Source organism: Grammomys surdaster, unplaced genomic scaffold, assembly GCF_004785775.1.
Source record: "Grammomys surdaster isolate TR1022 unplaced genomic scaffold, NIH_TR_1.0 513, whole genome shotgun sequence".
NCBI lineage: Eukaryota > Metazoa > Chordata > Mammalia > Rodentia > Muridae > Grammomys > Grammomys surdaster.
The window spans coordinates 35,034-52,861 of record NW_021604932.1 but is presented as its reverse complement, the minus strand read 5'-3'; the positions used below and the strand labels follow the sequence as shown (position 1 = coordinate 52,861).

Here is a 17,828-nt window from a genome sequence, read left to right as displayed (position 1 = left end):
GGTTCCGAGGGGGTGGTGGGGGATGGGGTAAGGGGACAACATAGGAAATGTAAATAAATCATCCAATAAAAAAAAAATCAAGAATAGCAAAAACAATTCTTAACAATAAACGAACTTCTGGGGGAATCACCATCCCTGACCTGAAACTATACTAGAGAGTAATCATGATTAAAACCTGCATAGTCTTGGTACAGAGACAGAGAGGTTGATGAATGGAATAGAATTGAAGACCCAGAAATAACACCAAACACTTACAGACACGTGATATTAAAATAGAAAAAGGAAAGCTCCTTCAATAAATGGTGCTGGTCTAACCGGCAGTCTGTATGTAGAAAAATGAAAATAAATGCATATTTCTCACCTTGCACAAAGCTCAAGTCTGAGTGAGTCAAGGACCTCAACATAAAACCAGATATACTGAATCTAATAGAAGGGAAAGTAGAAAAGAGTCTTAAACACACTGGCACAGGAGGAAATTTTCTAATCAGAAATCCAACGGCTCAGGCTCTAAAACCAACATTAATAAATGGGACCTGATGAAACTGAAAAGCTTCTGCAAGGCAAAGGACATAGCCTGTTGGCTGGGACAGACACCTAGCAGGTCTGCTCCTGTGGAGACACTGTATCCTGAGCCATTCTAGAGGAGCCACTGCACTCAGAGCAGCAGACACCTAGCTGATTGGCTCTTCTGGAGACACCATATCCTGAGCCATCCTAGAGGAACCACTGCACTCAGAGCAGCAGGATTTCAGGATCCCAGAGGCGGCCTGAGATCCAGGAGTTCTTCCACCTAGGAGCTTAGGATCACAAGATCACAGAGATATCTGGACTCTGAGGAGTTCTGACATAAGCAAGATAACTGGAAAGACAGACTCGAGCCAGACACAGTGAATGCAGATAAAATCTAGAGTTAACCAGATGACAAAAAGCAAGTGCAAGAACATAAGCAACAGAAACCAAAGTCACTTGGCATCATCAGAACCGAGTTCTCCCACCATAGCAAGCCCAGGACACCCCCTCACACCAGAAAAACAGAATTTAGCTTTAAAATCACTTCTAATGATGGTGATAGATGATTTTAAGATGGACATAAGTAACTCTCTTTGAAAAGTACAGGAGAAACAGGTAGAAGCCCTTAAAGAGGAAACACAAAAATCCCTTAAAGAACTACAAGAAAACACAATGAAAGAATTAAACAAAACCATCCAGAATCTTAAAATGGACATAGAAACAATAAAGAAATCTCAAAGGGAGACTACCCTGGAGACTGAAAACCTAGGAAAGAGATTAGGAGTCAGAGACACAAGCATCACCAACAGAGTACAAGAGATAGAAGAGAGAATCTCATGTGGAGAAGATACCATGGAAAACATTGACACCACTGTCAAAGAAAATGCAAAATTCAAAATGCTACTAACCCAAAACATCCAGGAAATCCAGGACACAATGAGAAGACCAAATCTAAGGATAATAGGTATAGATGAGAGTGACGATTCCCAATTTAAAGGGCCAATAAGTATCTTCAACAAAACTATAGAGGAAAACTTCTCTAACCTGAAGAACGAGATGCCCATAAACATACAAGAAGCCTACAGAATGCCAAATAGATTAGACCAGAAAAGAAATACCTCCTGTCACATAATAATCAAAACATCAAATGCACTAAACAAAGAAAAGAAATACTTAAAGCAGTAAGAGAAAATGGTCAAGTAACATATAAAGTCAGACCTATAAGAATTACACCAGACTTCTCACCAGAGACTATAAAAGCCAGAAGATTTTGGATTGACATCATAAAGACCCTAAGAAAACACAAATGCCAGCCTAAATTACTATATCCGGCAAAACCCTCAGTCACTATAGATGGAGAAACCAAGATATTCCATGACAAAACCAAATTTGCACCACAATTTCCCACAAACCCAGCACTTCAAAGGATAATTGATGGAAAATGCCAACACAAGGAAGGAAACTACAATCTAGAAAAAGCAAGGAAAAATATTCTAACAACCTCAAAAGAAGAGAGCTACACAAACATAATTCCACCTGTAATAACAAAAATAACAGGAAGCCACAATCATTTTTCCTAAATATCTCTTAACATCAATGGACTCAATTCTCCACTAAAAAGGCAAAGTCTATCAGACTGGATACACAAATAGGACCCAGAATTTTTATGAATACAGGAAGCACACCTCAGTGACAAAGACAAATACTACCTCAGAATAAAAGGATGGAAAACAATTTTACAAGCAAATGGTCCCAAGAAAGAAGCTGTAGTACACATTCTAAAATCAAATAAATTGACTTTCAACCAAAACTAATCAAAAGAGATAAGGAAGGATACTTCATACTCATTAGAGGAAAAATCTACCAAGAAGGACTCTCAATTCTGAACATCTAGGCTGTAAATGCAAAGGCACCCACATACATGAAAAAAAACTTTCTAAAGCTCAAAACACACATTACATCTCACACAATAATAGTGGGGGATTTCAACACCCAACTCTCAGCAATGGACAGATCATAGAAACAGAAACTAAACTGAGACACTTTGAAATTAACAGAAGTTGTGAACCAAATGGATTTAACAGATATCTATAGAACATTTCATCCTATAACAAAAGAATATACATTTTTCTCAGCATCTCATGGTACCTTCTCCAAAATAGACCATATAATTGGTCACAAAACTGGCCTCTACAGATACAAAAAGATTGAAATAATCCTTTGCATCCTATCAGATGACCACAAACTAAATCTGGTCTTTAAAAGTGACAAAACCAATGGAAAACTCACATGCATGTGGAAACTGAACAACATCCTACTCAATGATGACTTGGTCAAGGAAGAAATAAAGAAAGAAATTAAAGACTTTAGAATTTAATGAAAATGAGGACACATCACACCAAAATTTGTGGGACACCATGAAGGCAGTGCTGAGGAAAAAACTCATAGCTCTAAGTGCCTACAAAAAGAAACTGGAGAGAGCACACGCTAACAACTTGACAGCACACCTGAAAGCTCAAAAACAAAATGAAGTGAATACACACAAGAAGAGTAGACATCAGGAAATAATCAAACACAGGGCTGGAATCAACCAAATACAAACAGAAAGAACTATACAAAATATCGACAAAACCAGGAGCTGGTTCTTTGAGAAAATCAACAAGATAGATAAACCGTTAGCCAGATTAACCAGAGGGCACAGAGACAGTATCCCAGTTAATAAAATCAGAACTGAAAAGGGAGAAATAACAACAGAAACTGGGGAAATTAAAAAAATCATCAGATCCTACTACGAAGGCCTACACTCAACAAAACTGGAAAACCTGGTTGAAATGGACAACTTCCTAGACAGATACCAGATACTAAAGTTAAATCAGGGGCAAATAAACCATCTAAACAGTCCCATAACCCCTAAGAAAATAGCAGCAGTCATTTAAAGTCTCCCCACCAAAAAAAGTCCAGGACTAGATGGTTTTAGTGCAGAGATCTATCAGACCTTCAAGGAAGACCTAATACCAATTCTCTTCAAACTATTCCACACACACACAAAAAAAAGGAACACTACCCAGTTCATTATATGAAGCTACAATCACACTCATACCCAAACTTCACAAAGACCCAACAAAGAAAGAGAACTTCAGACCAATCTTTTTTATGAATGTTGATGCAAAAATACTCAATAAAATTCTAGCAAACTGAATCCAAGAACACATCTAAACAATCATCCATCATGATCAAGTTGGCTTTATCCCAGGAATGAAGAGATGGTTCAATTTTCAGAAATCCATCAATGTAATCCAGTATATAAATATACTCAAAGAAAAAAACAACATGATCATCTCACTAGATGCTGAGAAAGCATTTGACAAAATTCAACATCCCTTCATGGTAAAAGGCTTAGAAAGATCAGGGATTCAAGGCCCATACCTAAACATAGTAAAAGCAATTTACAGCAAACCAGTAGCCAAAATCAAGCTAAATGGAGAGAAACTTGAAGCAATCCCACTAAGATCAGGGACTAGACAAGGTTGCCCACTCTCCCCCTACCTATTCAATATAGTACTGGAAGTCCTAGCCAGAGCAATTAGACAACAAAAAGAAGTCAATGGGATACAAATAGGAAAGGAAGAAGTCAAAATATCACTATTTGCAGATGATATGATAATATACTTAAGTGACCCCAAAACTTCCACCAGAGAACTCCTAAACCTGATAAACAACTTCAGCAAAGTGGCTGGTTATAAAATCATCTCAAACAAATCAGTAGCCTTCCTCTATGTGAAAGACAGGCTGAAAAAGAAATTAGGGAAATGACACCCTTCACAATAGTCACAAATAATATAAAATTCATTGGTGTGAAACTATCCAAGCAATTGAAAGATCTGCATGATAAGAACTTCAAGTCTCTGAAGAAAGAAATCAAAGAAGATCTCAGAAGATGGAAAGACTGCCCATGCTCACTGATTGGCATGATTAATATAGTAAAAATGGCCATCTTGCCAAAAGCAATCTACAGATTCAATGCAATCCCCATTAAAATCACAACCCTGTTCTTCACAGAGTTAGAAAAAGAAATTCTCAAATTCATTTGGAATAACAAAAAACCTAGGATAGTGAAAACTATTCTCAACAATAAATGAACTTCTGAAGGAATCACCATCCCTGACCTCAAGCTGTACTACAGAGCAATAGTGATAAAAAACTGCACGGTATTTGTACAGAGACAGGAAGGAAGATTAATGGAATAGAATTGAAGACCCAGAAATGAACCCACACACCTATGGTCACTTGATCTTTTACAAAGCAGCTAAAACTGTCCAGTGGAGAAAGGACAGCATTTTCAACAAATGGTGCTGGTTCAACTGGAGGACAACATGTAGAAGAATGAAAATTGATCCATTCTTATCTCCTTGTACAAAGCTCAAGTCCCTTATCAAGTGTGTAAAGGACCTCCACATAAAACTAGATACACTGAAACTAATAGAAGAAAAGGTGGGGAAGAACCTCCAATACTTGGGCACAGGGGAAAAGTTCCTGAACACAAAACCAATGGCTTATTCTCTAAGATCAAAAATTCACAAATGGGACTTCATAATATTGCAAAGTTTCTGTAAGGCAAAGTACATTCTGAATAGGACAAAATGGCAACCAACAGATTGGGGAAAGATCTTTACCAATCCTACAACTGATAGAAGGCTAATATCTAATATATACAGAAGACTCAAGAAATCAGACTCCAGACAAACAACCCTTTCAAAAAAAATTGGGGTATAGAACTAAACTGAGATTTCATAGCAGAGGAATCTTGAATCATTGAGAAGCACCTAAAGAAATGTTCAGCATCCTTAGTCATCAGGGAAATGCAAATCAAAACAACCCTGAGATTCCACCTAACACCACTCAGAATGGCTAAGATCAAAAACTCAGGTAATAGTAGATGTTGGCAAGGATGTGGAGAAAGAGAAACACTCCTCCATTGTTGATGGGATTGTAAGATGGTGCAGCCACTTTGGAAATCAGTCTGGTGGTTCCTCAGAAAATAGAACATAGCACTACCTGAGAACCCAGCTGTACCACTCCTGGGCATATACCAAGAAGTTGTTCTAACATATAACAAGGACATGTGTTTCACTATATTCATAGCAGCCTTATTTATAATAGCCAAAAGCTGGAAAGAACCTAGATGTCCTTCAACAGAGGAATGGATACAAAAAAAAAAAAGTGGTACATTTACACAATGGAGTATTGCTCAGCTATTAAAAACAATGAATTCGAGAAATTGTTAGGTAAAAGGATGGAACTAGAAATTATCATCCTGAGTAAGGTAAGCCAATCACAAAAGAACACACATGGTATTCACTCACTGATTATTGGATATTAGCCCAGAACCTTGAAATACCCAAGATGCAACTCACAGACCACATGAAGCTCATGAAGAAGGAAGACCAACTTGGGGTACTTCTGTCCTTCTTAGAAGGAGTAACAAAATACTCAAGGGAGCAAATATGGAGACAAAGTGTGGGACAGAAGCTGAAGGAGGGGCCATCTGGAGACCATTCCACCTGGGTATCCATCCCATGTGCAGTCACCAAAGGTAGATGCTGATGGGGATGTCAGGAAGTACATGCTGACAGGTATAGATGTATCCTTAGAGGTCTGCCAGAGTTTGACATATTCAGAGGCAGATGCTCACAGCTAACCATTGAACTGATCAAGGGGTTCCCAATGGAAAAGTTAGAGTGAAGACTATAGGAGCTGACAGGGTTTGCAGCCCCATGAGAAGAGCAACAATATCAATCAACCAGAGCTCCCAGGGTCTAAACCACCAGCCTGTGAGCACTTAGGGAGAGATCCATGGCTCCAGCTGTATATTAAGGCAGGATGGCTCTGTCCAGCATAGTTGGGAGAGGAGATCCTTGGTCCCATAAAGGCTGGACACCATGTGTGGGATAATTTGAGGGTGGGGAGGTGGGCCTAGGGGATAGGTAGTAGCAAATCTGCAGAGAAACGGGAGGAAGGGTAATGGGATAGGGGAGGTCCTCATGGGGGGGGATGGGGGTAAGGGGATAACATCTGAATTGTAAATAAAATATCCAATAAAAAAATACAGAAAAATAAAAGGCAAAGGACATGGTGTATAGGACAAATCAGACACCCACACAATGGATAAAAACCTTCACTGACTCCACATCAAACAGAGGGCTAATATCCAAAATATCTAAAGAGCTCGAGAAGCTAGTCATCAAAAAGACAAAAAAATAAAAAAATAAAAAAATGAGGTATAGAACTAAAGTGAGATTTCACAACAGAGGAATCTTGAATCACTAAGAAGCACCTAAAGAAATGTTCTAAGTCCTTAGTACTTATGGAAATGTAAATCAAAATTACCCTGATATTCCACCTTACACCAATCAGAATGGATAAGATCAAAACCTCAGGTTACGGCACATGTTGACAAGGATGTGGAGAAAGAAGAGCCCTCCTCCACTGCTGGTGGGATTGTAAACTAATACAAGCACTCTGGAAATCAATCTGGAAGTTTTTCAGAAAATTGGAAATAAATCTACCTGAAGATTCAGCTATACCAGTATTGGGCATATACCCAAAAGATGTCTCACCATGCCACAGGGGCACATGTTCCACGAGGTTCATAGCAGCCTTATTTTTGATAGCAAGAAACTGAAAACAACCCAGATGTCCCACAACTGAAGAATGGATAAAGAAAACATGATTCATTTACACAATAAAATACTACTCAGCTACTGAAAACGAGAACAACCTGAGTTTTGCAGGCAAATAGATGGAACTAGAAAATATCATCCTGAGTGAGGTAACTCAAACCCAAAAGGACATGCATCATATCTACTCATTAATAAGCGGATATTAGCCAAAAAATAACAGAATACCCAGGATACAGTCAGCAGAATGCAAGAAACTTAACATGCTGAAGGGCCTAAGTAATAGCAGAATACCCAGGATACAGTCCACAGAATGCAAGAACCTTAACATTCTGAAGGGCCTCAAGCCCACTTTGGAGGGAGAAGAAAGCAATCATGGGTAGCAGAAAGAGGGAGAAAAGGCGATAGGGAGACAAAAAGGGGGGCATGATCAGGTTTTGGGGAAAAACAGGATTAAAGCCCTGAGGGCCAGCTAAAAGAATAGAAAAAGGAAAACTCAGGAGATGGGAAGGAACATCTAGAATGTATCAGAGACCTGTGATCTGAGAGACTATCAGGACTCAAAGGGGGGTACCTTAGATAAAATGTCCTACAGTGGGAGAGGAAACATGGAGTCCACCTCCAGTAGAAAGAAAGAGCATCATGTAGAGGGATGGAATTGTCACCCCACAGTAAAAAACTCTGACCCAGAATTGGACCTGTCTGAAAGAATGGCAGAGACAAAAATGGAGAAGATCTTGAGGGAAAGAAGGTCTGGTGACAGGCTCAAACTAGGATCAAGCTCAAGGTGAGGCTCCAAGACCTGACACTATTACTGATACTATGGGGTGCTTACAAACAGGAGCCTAGCATGACTGTCCTCTGAGAGACCCAACAAGCAGCTGAAAGAGGCAGATGCAAATATTTACATCCAACCAATATACACAAGTTGGGGACCATTGTGGTTGAATTAGGGAAAAGCTAGAAGAAGAGGCAAAGGAGGGAGACCACGTAGGAAGACCGGCTGTTTCAATGAACATAGAACCCTGAGATCTCTTAGACATGAAGCAACCAACCAGGAAGAATACATCACCTAATATAAAGTACTTAACATATATGTAGCAAAGAACTGCCTGGTCTGGCCTCAGTGAGAGATGATGCATCTAACATTTGAGAGAATTGAGGCCTCAGGGAGTTGAGAGATCTGGTGGAGTGAGTATGATGAGGACATCCTCTTGGAGATGGGGGTAGTATGGGATAAGGAATGATCAGAAGGCAGACAGGGAGAGGGATAAAGACTAGACTGTAAAAAAAGTTCAGAATAAAAACACAATAAAATAAAAATAAACTCTCTTTTCTGTTCAAAAATGCCTAAGTTTCAAATTGATAATTATATCTGAATATTTTTCTTGCAGAATGTGTTAAATCAATAGTAAATGAAAATCACATACTGATGTGGATTTGGAGAAGTAGTTAAAGACAGAGAATACAAAGTTTATTGAACACAACAGTATACACTCTATCACATAAGAGGAGTCTGTTTTCCTCTCTCCTGCACTTTGTATTGTCTTTCTACTGAGTTATATTGCTTTTTTATGTGAAGATAAATGTTAATGTGTTATAATTAACCAAGTCCCCTTATGTGTTCCTGAATCCACACCATTCTCACACATCCAATAAATATTCAAATTTGTTTTCAAAAGACACTGGAGTGATTCTTTATATATCTATAGCAAATATGTAAATATTCAGTGGATGAAGAAATATTTGAAAAATCAAATAAATGAGGATAGATCAACTTTACCTGCTTCCACTTAATCAGGTAATAATCAATAAAGTCCCGAGGATTTGTAACATCCAGTGATTCTTGATGTTCTTTTATTTTCTTCAGAAGGTAATTTTTAATATAACAAATATTTTTAGCTAATGTCTTATGACTTCCTGGAAAATAATCAATGAAAACAGGGAAAGTACTGCAGAACTACAAGAAAAAAAAACAAGAATTTATTAAATGCATTAGGTATACTAGAGAAATATATACTTGCTATAGTATAACATGCCTGATTTAGATTTATACTTATATATGCGACTCATGATCACCTTAAAAAAGAGTTGCTCCATTTATATATAGTAATTTTCTATGCTCTTAGAAGAATTGAGGTAGAAAATCCGGCCCAAATAATGAAGGTTCATAATAAAATTTTCCACATTTAGTAATAATTCAATTTTGCTGACAAATTTGAAATATATGGTACAAATTGATGTAATTCATACATGTTAGATGCCAGTAGACGTTAAGATAATAGGGTAACTGATTGACAGCAGAAAGTTTTCCAATCAGCCAACCTCTGACAGGAAGTGAGAACATAGAAGTGAATGGGCCTCTAAAGATGACTTGACAACAATTACACACCTTTGTTGACTTATCTGTGGTCCATAACTACTTTATAGGCAGAGAATAGGAGATGCTAATTCATGACAGGGAAAGATAGTGAAAAAGACAGGTTTTGATGATCTACACACCATAAAACCATTCATATTGTCATTTCTTCGTGTTCCCTTGTCAGGGAGTATCCAAACTAAAGCAGTAAACATTTAAATGATTTCAATACTTCCTGAGTCATTATTCCAAATTGTCTTTAGCACACTAATATCTGTATAAACTAAGGTATTTCTCCCAAATACTGGAATGAGTAGGTCATAACTGTTGACAGTTCAAGAACTCGTGGGTAGTGCAAGAATGTTCTATGAATGACTAGGCATCTTTCTCAAAATCAATGAATTAATTAATAGAAATAGCTCTTCAAAATTCAATGATTAAAAAACCATCAGACAAGGACTAAGCAGCTTGATCCATTTTGGCATATGTCCTTTGGTTTTTTTTCTTTGTTTAGCTAAGGACTTAGACTTTCCTTCCAGGTGTCCTCCTTTACATAATACGCTAGGCAGGACATGGGCATCATCACGTCACTCTTAGTCCACATGTAATTTGACCTGTGAGAAAGAAAGGCCATAAGTTTGTTTTCAGGAGGAGAGGAATTATTCTTCACCTGTATCCAGGGACTGCTCGCTATCTTGACGTTCTCATTGAGTTTTTCCATCAAGATAAGAAAATCCTGATCTTTATAGTCAAAACGGTTCTGGAAAATAATGGAGCAGATGACATTGCATGGAGCACAGCCCAGTATGAAGGTGGGATCACAGGGTGAGCCTGAAGAATGAGAAACAATTATAAAATATCATGAAAATATACCAAATAGGCACCTTATCCTTGTTTATGTGTAAAGTCCCTTTAGAAACTTTAAGCAGTATTTTATCTACAAACACCTCTAACAACTAAATATTCAGCATATATGGAAACAGTGATAATACTGTTAATTACTTTAATACTTAATAATTAATAATTTAATAATAATTTAATACTGATAATTACTTTAAATATGAACTTCACTAAAATATGATTTCAGTTCTATCTTTACTTTATTTTGAAGAAAGAACTTAAAGAAAATGTGCTAAAAAGTAAAACAGATAATGTGAGTCTTCTGGGAAAGGTACTCTTCTGGGTGAATAGCTTTCACAATGACAGCAATTAAGATCTGCTCATACCCTATGGCAAAACAGTGGCTGCAGAGAGAACTGGTTTATAAAACAGAAGACGGATCTATAATATATTTAGAGAAAGATGAAATAGTGTTAAGGAAAACAGTTCAAGTTTAGCTAAACAAGTTATTTTGTTAACTTTGTGTTTTTCAGATTAATGCTGTCATGGGTAATTTCTTAAAACATACAAATTACAACAAAAACAAACCATGATAGATTTTTAAATCATGATAAAATCTATAACACACAGCTAAGGAATGAAAAATGCACCTTGACTCATGAGTGCCCAGGACTATGAAATTTAGCATTCAATACACCTTGACACATCAGTGCAGTTGGGAACACCAAAGTATTTCAACAAAATGAAAACAAATATTGTATAGTTTGGGATCCATAAATGTAAATGACATCACTGCCACCATTATCAACCATAATTGTTCTCTAATAAAATAATCAGCAATAAATAAGGAATGTTTATGCTAAGGATGTAACTCATTACAAAATTAAAATAAAAGTTTTGTTCATGATATCTAATTCAAAAGCAACAGAAAAACTTTTCACAAAGAATAATACCAATAGATCATTTGTACTCTGACTTATAACAGAATGTAAAAGTCAAAACACAAAGCTTTGTTCACCATTGGTTTGCCTCAGTTCCTCCACAAGGCACTGTGCTTCCTCTTGAACACGATCCTCAATGGTCCTTTTTCCCATGCCCAAATTCCTCAAAGTCGTGAGTGTAAAGCGTCTTATTTCTTTCCATCTATTTCCATGGCTAAAAACAATTCCTAAAAAAAAAAAAAAAAAAATAGGAATGGACACTACAATGTAATCCCAGAAAGAGAAAGGGTATCTTCAAAGAAAACTATAGAGAGGCCCAGTCTCAGCCCCAGAATCAAGTCTGGCCTTTGCATTCTATCTTCTTCCTCACTGAATGTTGCCCAGCTCACAATCAAGATGCACACTTACTTACCAAGTCCTTCACTAAGTTTTTCAGCTAGTGGTACGTTTCCTCTTTCAGCAAATTCTTCCCCATGATCAACCAAGGCTCCTTTCACAGCTTCATAACCATGCAAAACCACAGTGGGCTTCATGCCAAAGTACAGAGTAAACACAGGTCCATAGACTTTTGAGAACTGAAAATTGGAAGGCAAAACAAGCATTGGATGGTAGGAAGAGTAAGGAAGAGTAGGGGAAGGATTAGAGGAACTGAAGAGGACAGCAACTCCATAGGAAGACCAACAGTGTTAACTAACCTGGAATCTTGGGAGTTCTCAGAGACTAAGCCACCAACTAAATAGCATATACAGGCTAGTCAAAGGCTCCTGGCACACATATAGTAGAGGACTACATTGTCTGTCCTCAGTGGGAAATGATGTGCTTAATTCTATATAGACTTGATACCCCAGGGAAGAGGAGGACTGAGGAACACCATCTCAGAAACAAAGGGGAGAATGAATAGGGAAAAACTCTGCAAGGGGGGATGATAGGCAACATTTGGTCATGAATAAATAATAATAATTAAAAATAATAATAATAATAAACATTGATACTCTACTTTTTTATCAGTTAATGCCTGGATAATCTAATTCCATGTTCACTCAATACTAAAAAGTATCAATGCTCAGATAACTGTTTCTGGAACACCTGTAAAGCTTTTCCTGTGGAACTTAGTCCCAGGAAGAGGAGTGGAAATCCATAGTGAGGACTCCAACTTCATTCTATCATTACTACAAATGTGGAGAGTGAGTACTACTGAAGCTGCACACAGCATTGGCACCTGCTAAGGGAGCAGTTTCTTAACCTGGGACATTCATGGCTGTGCTCATAGAATAAAAGTCAATGTGGATAGTATCAAATATGTTGATTTCTCTTATATATTTAAAGTGTTACTTTACATCTATAGATATTTTCTCTTAATAAAACACAAGTTATTCAGAGAACTTCAGTACTAAATGCTAATGCCAATAAAAACAACTCTAAAGTGCTACCTGAGTTGGTGGATGAGGTAATGTGCCCTTTTCCAGACACTTTTAGCAAAACAATGAAATGTGGAAAACAGCAAACAAATAAAGATGGGAAGAAGTATACATAATTTTTACAATTTTGCAAATGTTCTTATACTGTGCAAAGAACCAAAATTCCTCTAATTCACAAGAGAAATCACTTCTTCCACAAATTCTGGTGGGGACAAGAATTGAAACTTTACAGGTTTTTTATCTTCACATCATTGATTACAATACTCTTATGGCCAGTCCTGAAAACATACACAAAAAAAATAGCATTTTCAAAACTATACAGATTATATTTAGGAATAAATGTATATAAATATACATATATGCATGTAACAACAATTAATAAAAGAAAAGGGTCATGGATTTTATAAAAGAACAATAAGGAGCATATGGGAGGGTTTGGAAAGAGAAAGGGGAAGGAAGAATATATCATAACGTCAAAATAATAATTCTGTAATTATAATTTCAAAATGAAAAGACATTTTTAAGGGTTTGAGTTACCTTTTTTTGCAAGGTCCTAGAAGAGCGTAAGGCATACTTACATTTGTTAAGGATTGGGTGATGTTCTTTGCATCTAGCTGGAAGAAATTGCCAATAATTGGAAGAGGGGTGGGGCCAGGAGGAAGCTTCCCTCTCCCAGCACTCTGTCTCCAGAGTGAGAGGAGAATGAGACAGGAGAGGCTGAGCACCAGGAATGTGAACAGATCCATTGAGCTCCTCCTTACTGACACAGCTGTGATCAGGCAGCACAGAGCTTTTATAGTGTGCCTGCAGAATCAATATGACCTCATAATTGACTAATCAGGTAGTTGCTGCTCTTTAATCTGTCATTTGCATGGACTTTATCCTAGTGATAATGATAATAATCAGATGTTCTTCATGCTTAAATGTCTCATGATGTAGCTCAAACTATCTACACATCTGCTTTATCTTCCCAAGGTTAGAAACCTATGAATGAGTGACCATGCCCAGGTTTAACTAAATATTTAACTGTATATTTAAAATATTTGTTATCATAAACATTTACACATGCATTCTCAATAAGTGTATCTTTATAAATATTTAACAAACTCTGACAAGCACAAGTCAATAAACAAAGTGTGTCTAGTATTACTCAGAAATCTTGAACAAAAAATGATGTATTACCCTGTCCTTGACTACTATACAACATAAGTCATGGAAAATCAAGACTGTTGTTTTTTTTTTCCCTAAAGGTGGAAAGTCAAACAGAAGAACTGTAAGTATCAAACAGTTCATAGAAAGAAAAAAATTAATTAATGATTTTCCATAAGGCCATAATTATTCACTGTGGTTTTATTATAATTTTTTATTTAAAATAGATTCTTGTATAATACCATACATCCAGGCCACTCATCCCTCCACTTCTTGTTTCTCACATCTCTCCTCTCCCATGATTTACTCTTTTTTTCTGTTCAGAAAACTGCAGGCCTCCAAGAGATGACAGTCAAACTGGGCAAATCAAGGTACAGTAAGACAAGAGAACCCTCATATAGAAGCTGGATAAAACAACACAGTAGGACAGAAAAGAGTTTCAAGAGCAGGCATTAGAGCCACTCCCACTGTTAGGAGTTCCACAAAAACCCCAAGATAACAGCTATATGACTGCCTAAGAAAGGGATTATGATTGTCCCCTTCATATCACTCTACAACTCAGTCTAGCTGAGTATAACTGACCACAGAGACTCAGATAACTGAGCAGAAAGTACTTGAAGAATTATGAGTCCTTGAGTGTATTGTCTCCCCCAGAAAAAGTGTTTTGTATTTTTTATTCTTGTCTAAATTAGAGTTACTATTGCCGTGATGGAATATCATAACCAAAAGCAAATTGAGGAGGAAGGGCTTTAATTGGTTTACAATTCCACACCATGGTTCATCACTGGAAGAAGTTAAAATAAGAACTCAAGCAGGGCAGGGTTCAGGAAGCAAGGGTTCATGAAGGGGTGCCACTTACTGGTTTGCTTCCCATGGCTTGCTCATCCTGCTTTCTCTTAAAACCCAGGACCACCATCCCATGATGGTCCCACCCATCATGAGCTGAGCACTCTTCTATCAATCACTAATTAAGAATATACCTACAGCCAGATCTTAGAGAGACATTTTCTCATTTGAAATTCTCTCTTTCCAAATGAATCTACCTTGTGTCAAGTTGATATAAACTTCATCATCATAATTCTGTAATTGATAAGAATAAAAAATTACTATATAATTAAATAAAGAAAGTTGAAGAAACAGCAGTTTCTGTAGCTTTAATAAATCATAGGTGCTTGTGGATGTTATAAATCACAGTATAAAATGACCAGACTGCTCAGGATAAAATGTGAGGAGAAAGACATCATGAAAATTCAAGTATTAATGGAATAATATGTGTTATTCTAATTATAATCACAAAATACAAGCAAAGGTTTGATGTTTAGAGATGGGCCCATAGGTGTTCTAAATTGACTAAGCAGATATGCTAAGCTCTCTTAGGACAGAAAATAGTCTTTTAAGACTATGTTATACAATATTTCATAAATCATATTATACAAATTCCGTAGATATTCTTACAATGCTCACATCAGTATTTCTTTTGTTTCTCTTTACATTCTTTGTCAAAGCAAAAACTATTCCAACTGGGGATAAAAAACTGAGCCTTAAAAATTCTGTCCTTTGGCTAGTATTACAGAGGCTGTAGGTAGTTAAGACAGGGTTTGAGTCCTTATCTTGCCCAGTTTTCCTTAATATAGACATTCAGTTTTATTGCATCCACCAACCATTACTGACTGTATACTGTGATGCAATGTCAACCTTATTCTGTCCTGTTCAAAACATGTATGAGTTTAGTTAATAATTACATCATCATTTTTTAACATAGAGGTCAGGAAAGTATCATCTTAGTGATCTTCCAAATCTAGTTAATAATTAGACCATCATTTTTGAACATGGAGGTCATAAAAGTTCTAGTTTGATAGTCTTTACACTTTTAGTGACTCAAAGTCATCTTGCCCTGTTATCATGTGCAAAGTACGCAAAACATGTGGCCTGACTCATGTTGACCTAAGATCCCAAAGAAACAAAGTTCCATTTATTAGATATAAGCTATACTAAAAAGCATATATTGGAATAAATATTTTGAATTAGTGAACTCTTAAATTGGTGAGATTCTAATGACTTCAATGCCTAGGGTACTAGCTGAGGATAGAGCCTATGAAATAATTAGAGACATATGTCATGACCTATTGTATTTCTCACCATAACCATTGTGGGTGACTGATAAAATCTTGAGCTACTCCTCATCCTCAGAAGTATCAGTCCATAGGAAGCATGACCCTGGTTCTTCCCCTTTACTGAACTGCTCTCAGAATTTGTCTGAGATAAGGGTTCAGGATGAAGAACAACATACAACATCGGTTTTCAAAGGGCTTCCCACACCATCCTTCCCCCCAACATCAGGAATCACAATAGAGAGTAACTGTCTTTATAGGAAAGAATATGGTAAGCAAGTAAGAAGATGTAACTTAAAAGATTAATTTGGTAAGGCACTTACTTGGAAGACTGCTCAAACATAGGTTTAAGCCAATAGAAAGTTTGTTAGACAGCTACTAATATTCTTTGTTCTGGATGCCAGTGTATCCCCAAGCCTATCTCATGATGAGTGTTTAAGCACAAAAACCATATTCTATGTTGGCATACTTCAGTTTACAGGAATGATTAGCTAGAAGCAGAACTACAGAAGCCAAAAAGCAAGGTTAATACATTAGATACTTTCCCAGAACTAGACTTTGATAACTAAGGTCTTATTTGGTTTGGGGGGTTTTAGTTTCTGTTTTGTTTTGTTTTGTTTTGTTTTGTTTTGTTTTGTTTTGTTTTCATTTTGGCACTTAGTATTGTCTGTGCTCTGAGTTTTATGTCCTAAATGGTACTTCCATCATGAAGTCAGTTGTGGGGGACTAGGTTGTGAGAAAAATCAAGAAAGTAATCTCTTTCAAACAAATTCAAAAAAAGATAGCCATACAAACATAATTTAACCTCTAATAGAAAAAATAACAGGAAGTAACAATCACTTCTTCTTAATATCTCTTAACATGAATGGACTCAATATCCCCAATGAAAATACATAGATTAAAAGATTGGACAGGCAAACAGGACCCAACATTTTGCTGCAGACAAAAAATGCACCTCAGTGACAAAGACAGACACTACCTCAGAATAAAGGGCTGGAAAAAAATTTTCAAAGCAAATGGTCCCAAGAAACAAACTGGAGTAGCCATTCTAATATCCAGTGAAATGGACTTTCAACCAGAAGTTATCAAGAAACATAAAAATGGATACTTGATACTCATCAAACAAAGAATCAACCAAAATGAAATCTCAATTCTGAACATATATGCACCAAAGGCAAGAACACCCACATTTATAAAAGAAACTTTACTAAAGGTCAAAGCACACCTTGCACTTTACATAATAATAGTGGGAGACTTCAACATCCCACTCTCATCAATGGACACATCATCTAAACAGAAACTAAACAGAGACACAGTAAAACTAAGAAGAGTTATAAACCAAATGGATTTAGCAGATATGTATAGAACATTTCATCAAAAACAAAATTTATACCTTCCTCTCAGCACTTCATGGTACCTTCTCTGAAATTTACCATATAATTGGTCACAAAACAGGCCTCAACAGATAAAAGAGGATTGGAATAAGCCCATGCATCCTATCAGATCACCACAAAGAAAGGCTGGTCTTCAATAATATATATATACATATATATATATATATATATATATATATATATATATATATATATCTCAAGGGAAAGCCCACATACACATAGAAACTGAACAATGTTCTACACAATGATAATTTGCTTGAGGAAAAAATAAAGAAAGAAATTAAAGACTTTTTAGAATTAAATTAAAATTTGGACACATCATACCAAAACTTGTAGGACACAGTGAAAGCAGTGCTAAGAGGAAAACTCATAGCTCTAAGTGCCTACAAAAAGAAACTGGAGAGAGCACACACTAGAAGCTTGACAACA

At 36.7% G+C, this 17,828-nt stretch overlaps 1 protein-coding gene across 1 annotated transcript in view; it reads right to left on the bottom strand.

Moving 5' to 3' along the window:
• The window catches only part of LOC114633048 (cytochrome P450 2C6-like), a 103,949-nt gene extending 90,433 nt beyond the window's left edge, over positions 1-13,516 (bottom strand). Inside the window, exons 1-4 of the mRNA XM_028781665.1 lie at positions 13,324-13,516; positions 11,740-11,902; positions 11,405-11,554; positions 10,217-10,377 (exon numbers count right to left, since the gene is read on the bottom strand). Coding sequence (XP_028637498.1) covers positions 10,217-10,377; positions 11,405-11,554; positions 11,740-11,902; positions 13,324-13,491 — 642 coding nt within the window. The 5' untranslated portion in view covers positions 13,492-13,516. The remainder of the gene's footprint in view (positions 1-10,216; positions 10,378-11,404; positions 11,555-11,739; positions 11,903-13,323) is intronic.
• Between the last annotated feature and the right edge of the window lie 4,312 nt (positions 13,517-17,828).